Source organism: Nothobranchius furzeri, chromosome 7 (assembly GCF_043380555.1).
Source record: "Nothobranchius furzeri strain GRZ-AD chromosome 7, NfurGRZ-RIMD1, whole genome shotgun sequence".
Classification (NCBI taxonomy): Eukaryota; Metazoa; Chordata; class Actinopteri; order Cyprinodontiformes; family Nothobranchiidae; genus Nothobranchius; species Nothobranchius furzeri.
Window position 1 is genome coordinate 52,270,635 of NC_091747.1, and position 6,206 is coordinate 52,276,840.

General features: G+C 46.0%; 1 protein-coding gene across 3 annotated transcripts in view; it reads left to right on the forward strand.

Moving 5' to 3' along the window:
• sulf1 (sulfatase 1) overlaps positions 1 to 5,562 on the forward strand; it is a 40,433-nt gene extending 34,871 nt beyond the window's left edge. Inside the window, exons 18-21 of one of the 3 annotated variants that reach the window (XM_054751154.2) lie at positions 750 to 873; positions 1,854 to 1,887; positions 3,403 to 3,453; positions 3,980 to 4,239. In XM_054751154.2, coding sequence (XP_054607129.1) covers positions 750 to 873; positions 1,854 to 1,887; positions 3,403 to 3,453; positions 3,980 to 4,013 — 243 coding nt within the window. In that variant the 3' untranslated portion in view covers positions 4,014 to 4,239. Of the gene's footprint in view, positions 1 to 749; positions 874 to 1,853; positions 1,888 to 3,402; positions 3,454 to 3,979 lie in introns of all 3 variants that reach the window. The other 2 variants (XM_054751155.2, XM_015955249.3) reach the window with 2 other exon arrangements.
• The last annotated feature ends 644 nt before the right edge of the window (positions 5,563 to 6,206 follow it).

Below are 6,206 nucleotides of genomic sequence, written 5' to 3' on the forward strand. Positions count from 1 at the left end.
GTCTGCAGCGATGCGGGCATTGTACCGGTCTGTTGTGGTGAAAAGAGAGCAGAGTCAGAAGGCGAAGCTCTCAATTTACCTGTCGATCTACGTTCCTACCCTCACCTATGGTCATGAGCTTTGGGTAGTGACCGAAAGAACGAGATCACGGATACAAGCGGCCGAAATGAGTTTTCTCCAAAGAGTGGCTGGGCTCTCCCTTAGAGATAGGGTGAGAAGCTCGGCCATTCGGGAGGGGCTCGGAGTAGACCCGCTGCTCCTCCACATCGAGAGTAGCCAGTTGAGGTGGCTCGGGCATCTGGTCAGGATGCCTCCTGGACGCCTCCCTCGTGAGGTTTTCTGGACACGTCCAACCAGGAGGAGACCTAAAGGTAGACCCAGGACACGGTGGAGGGACTATGTCTCTCACCTGGCCAGGGAACGCCTTGGGATTCCCCCGGAGGAGCTGGCCCAAGTGGCTGGGGAGAGGGAAGTCTGGGCCTCTCGACTTAGGCTGCTGCCCCCGCGACCCGACTCCGGATAAGCGGATGAAAATGGGTGGATGGATGGATGGATGGATGGATGGATGGATGGATGGATGGATGGGTGAGATATGATATAAATCGTGATACAGGGAGACGATTCGAACTCAACAGAAGGTTCTCGTTTTGTTTTGTATTCGTCTTTGGTATTAAACACTTGTCTAGTTATTGTGTGTGCTACCTAGCTCAAGATATGTGTTTGTGTGTGTGGCTGTGTTAATTTTACAGCTGACCAACGCAGTGTTTGCCGTGGATCGTGATGTTCTGAACTCACTCCATGTTCAGCTGATGGAAATGAGGAGCTGCCAGGGTCACAAGCAGTGCAACCCTCGTCCTAAAGGCCTGGATGCAGGTGAGAACCATCCTCTCTAACTCTGTTTTTTCCCCTCAAATGACTGAAGCGCATTCTGTTCAAAGAGTCCGATATTTCTTATGTAAAAAGAGTGTTTCACTTGGAATTGTGTGTTTCTTAACATCCCTGCATGCTGCATGTGTTTAGGAATGATGTACACTTCAGGCCGAGGTCTCTGAATGTTTCCTGAGATTTTGTTCACTATAACACACTCGCATACACACACACACACACACACACACACACACACACACACACACACACACAAAGATCACTGTTTCAGCCCTGGATCTTTTTCTGTGTGGGAATTTTCTTCCTGATTTCCATTGGCCTTGTGCCAAATAAAAAGTCTGTTACGGCCCTCCGCCCCCCCACGAGTCACCAAGCCTAAATATCAGTTTAAGCCTGTCATCACTATTTTTTTCATCCTTTGAGTCATGTGTCATGTCTGTGATGGAGGTGGTTTAATGACGTAAGGCCTCAGTGGGTGTGTTTGCCCTGACCTGGCTGTGCTCTTTGACCCAAGAATAACATTTCAGCAATTGCCAGTCTGAGATGCATGAGCGGAGCGCATGAGCAGCCAGATCACACTCATGTTTAAGTCTTGGCGTGTTTGGATCTGTCATGAACACGCCAACACGTGCTCCAAAACAGCCTAAAATCCTTTCACTGGCTCTTTGAACCGGAGAAACTGTTGCTGTGGTTACACATAAGGGTGTTTTACGTCAGAGGAGACAGAATGCCGTGTGAGAAATCCTTAAATAACCTGTTTGCCTTGAAGGGGGAACTTTCCAGTTTGATTCCAAATCACTTCTCCTGTTTTCTTCCTTTCATATCCAAATGTCCGTTCCATTCCTCTCCTCCATAGTGAGTAGCAGCAGTGCATGAAGACAAACCTCCGTGTGACTGACCTGCCCCCACTCCTTATCCCTTTGAATCAAAGCATTAACAATCGATTGCTTTTATTTTTGTCTGATCAGGAGGTAAAGATGGAGGAAGCTATGAGCCACACAGGTATCCGCCAAGTTTTGTTGCTTTGTTCCTCTTCAGTCAGCAGCTTTTTTTTTTATTTCTTTAACACCTGCATGGGCCAAATTGTCTCATTCCCACTAATCCATCCATCCATGGACGCTTCCTCTGTGGCTGCATGCTGGGAACATGCTAACACAACGTAGCAGGGCTTCTTTTGGTTTACATTTTTTTCTTTCTTCACCTTTACCTGCTGTGCAATGTGACTCAGCAGCCATTTGGACTCATTCACTTCATTTATTTTTTTATTTTGCATCTTTGCTTTCAAGTACCACATATCATCAGATATTATATACTAATAGAGGTGTGGAACACTGAAAAACCATATTTAAAATATTATTTCTGATTATCGGTCACTCTGAGGTTTTCAAGCAGGCTGAACACGAACATGGTGTCCAGCACCTAGCTTCTAATACAAAATACAGTGAAATGTTGTTTTTTAACGTCCAGCAAAGAGCAGCAGACGTTAAATGATAATGAATGATAAATGATCCGCACTTGTATAGCGCCTCTCAGAGTAAGGACTCCAAAGCTCTTTACACCACAGTGTATCATTCATCCATTCACTCACACATTCACACGCTGGTGGGGATGAGCTACGATGTAGCCACAGCTGCCCTGGGGCGCTCTGACAGAGGCGAGGCTGCCGAGCACAGGCGCCACCGGTCCCTCCGACCACCACCAGCAGGCAAGGTGGGTCAAGTGTCTTGCCCAAGGACACAACAGCAGAATTCTCTGTCCGGAGCCGGGAAAAGATAACCATTAGCATTAGCAACTTCACCACACAGCAGAACTCCTCCAGGCTTGTGTCATTTGTGGAGATGAAACATCCACGTTGCAAGTCAGAGGTAGAGTCGCGTTGCTGTTTTCCAGTCCATTGCGAGATGTCCAAATGTCAGGAATTAAGACCCTAAAACCTGATGTCAGAAGCTCAGCTGTGATGTGGCTCACTTCTAGTTCCACCAGTGGTTATTTTTTGTTTGTTTTTTTTACCTGAGACCACGGCAAATGTTGAAACGAGTGTTCCACACCTTTAAAACAAATATTCCAAAGGTTCTGATAGGAGTGCACACGAGTGGAAACGCATGATTCTACATCATTTCCCAGATTTCATTAAAGGTTAAAGGAATAGTTTGGCACTTTGGGGAATAATACATAAGCAAAATGAGCTCTTTAAAGGGACATTTCACCCATTTTAAAGTCTGTTTCTGTGTAAAAGCTCACCAGCGTGTATTTTGATACATTTACTAGATAGGAGAGGATTATTGATCGTCTCTCCCAACTTTTTACAAATCCAGCTCCCAAAATGCAAAACGACTTCCTCTCACCCGTCGTGTAATTCCAGCCGTGTCCAGAAGCAAACATCTCTCATCTCATTTTGACCCAACATCCCAGAGTAGCTCTCATATTCACCCCTAACGATCTTCTAGTGGTAGAGGCGTGTCTCTGTCCACCCTGCTTAACTCTGAACTTTTGACCTCTCTGGCACCTGCTTACCAGGTGGCAGCAGCATGGAAAGTGGTCAAAGAGGAGACCCGGCCTCTCTTTCCCGTGAGTCCCTCAGCACCTGTCCCATCACCTGCACTTAGCTACAGGGTCACATGAGGACAGGGATCCTAAAGGCACTGATGCACACGGTTCTGTTTCACTTGCAGATTTCCAACTAAGCCTTTTTATCATCATTATTATTATTTCTGCTTTTGCTGCAGATTTTCTTTATTTCTTCCCCTAATAGCGTTTTTGGTTCTTTGTTCCTTGGGGACGCACCAATCAGCTACAACCTTGTTTTCTTCATTTTCTAAGCATTTTTATTCCTTTGCTTGTTATATTCCAGGTTACCTGGGATTTATTTTTTAATTTGATGATATTAACTATTCCATTATCTACTGAATATGCGGTGGCTTGAGCTCAGTGTGAGTGTTTACTCAGTGGTGTGTGTGTGTGTTGCTTGGGGCTACAGACTCGGTTCAGCTGGCTGCCGTAGTCAGAACCAGACGCTGGGCACAGCTGCATGAAGAGACCCTTGTTCTGTCTCCTTCACGTCCCTCATGTTTTTCTGTCTCTCTCTCTTTGGCAGCATACAGCCAGTATGGGAGGGACGACAGGGTTAAGCTGCCCAACCTGACCGATGAGGAGGTGAACTGGCAGGCGCTGGAGGACTTGTACAGCATAAACGAAAGCCTATATGAGTGTAGGCCTGACTACAGCCCCTGCCCAGACAACTGGGCCAACTTCCAGAAGGACGTTGATCAAATGTTTGCACTGAGACTCATTTTAAACCAATTGAACCAAACCCAAAAGCTTGATGACTCCACCCTGCCAGAGCTGGGCTCTGGGGCCGGGGGTGGGAGCCCTGAAGAGGGCAGCGGAGAAGGGCTGGCGTCCAGCAGCGACGTCTGGCCGGGCCTGTCCGCAGAGACCCGCCTCGCCACCCCCGCCCCCAGCAGGCCATCAGCACCACCCACACTGGAAAAGAAACTGGAATCTGTCACGAACGACCTCCCCGAGAGCGCCGCCAGTGGAAGGTCTGTTCGGCGCGGCGGAGACGAGGCCGTCTTCGGGAGCGACGCGCGGGCGTGGCAGCTGGAGGAGGTGGAAAGGGAAATGTTTAGCGGGAACGGAATGACGGAGCTAGAGACGCAACACGACAGCCTCATGCGTGCTCACGCCAGCCTGCAGGCCCAGTTAGAACCCGGCCACGTCGGGGCCAAAGGTCCAGAGGAGGACATTTTCCAGGCCCAAGGCTTCATCCCTTTCTCCCCACAGACTCTGAGGCCAAAGGTGACAGCCACCACCTCCATCCCGACGATGGGAGTGACGCTGAACACCCTCCCTCAGCCGTTGCCGCCCCTCAGCGTGGAATACGAGGGCAGTGGCTCCCTACTCACCAATCAGACCCTCTGAGGAAGACTCGCGCTCTGGCCAATCAGCCAGAAAGCTCCCGGCTGCCATAGTGACACAGACACTGATAAAGGGACGAGCTCTGCAGGAGCTAAAGGCCACCTCAGTCAGTCAGAGCTGTACGATTATTAAACATGTTTATTTTTGTTACTGGTGCCTGCATTTATTGGTAAACATTACTAATAAATGTAAACAAGCGTTTTTTCCTCTGCTGTATATAAATAAATAAATATGAAAAAGGCCTTCAAGCAGCTGAGCTCGTATTAAAGGTGATTATTTCCGTATAGAGACATTGAGTGTTTTAATATTTAATATTTTTTTATGTGAAACAGTGAGTGGTGAAACCATCAACAGCTGAATGGTGAGGTGTTTGAACCCGAAACGACACGGATCCTAAAGGCACTTACGGACATTTCCACTGTTTTCTACAAATCAAAGTTTTACAGCTTTTGTGCAACAAGATGATTTTGAAAGTTATTTTTTCATGGTCAAGACAATCACAGCTGCCACAAACATGAAAATAATGTTTTTCTATTCATCACACTTTACATGCTTTTATTTTGAAGTTTCAATGACCGATAAAAAAACAAAACCTAAATGTTTTTTTTTTTGATGATGTAAGACTTGAATAATTTAGAGTGCAACTTGTCATAAGTGTACGGTTTGTAAAATTATCTGCAGCTTTATTTTTGTTCCAAAAAAAAAAACATTTTCCTCTTCAAACTGTCTCAATAAAGCCAACATGCTACGTGTTTCAAACTTTGTCCTAAAATACTTCTTTGTATTTAAAAACAAAACTCAAACAAGTGTTTTTTTTCCCAGTTTTAATGACAAATATCAAGTATTCAACGCATTTGTAAACCAAGTGTTCACAAATATGAGTTGGATTTCTGCTCTTGAGGAACAAACTGAGATGTATTGAAGCAACCCTTGGGAGTCCAGACACGGTGAACAGGAAGGAGAGGAACTGTGCAAACACTCTCACCTGTTACCTGATTCTTTAACTCAATTTGCTCATTTGTGGCAAAAGATCAGCTTATTTTTTAGCTCTACCTGTTGGATTGAAGGGGCAGAAAGATGAAGCTCAACTTCATACTTTCTACATATATATATATATATGGAGAGAGAGAGAGAGAGTACAGTAAAGGAGTCTGTACCAGGTGTTTTCAGCAGCATGACATAAACTCACCTTTTGTGCTGCCTCTGTAAACACCCCAAATTTGAAAAAAGTAGTACATTTATTTTTATGTCAGAGCCTAAGATGAGCCGTTTCAAAAAAAGTCCCCATTTGTGACGTCACAAAAGGGGAAATTGGCATATACCCCCTCTCATGTGCAAGAATGAGCTGCTGTTGGAAGAGCAGCTCTACTCCAAGCCCTTCCAAATAACTGTCAAACATTGTT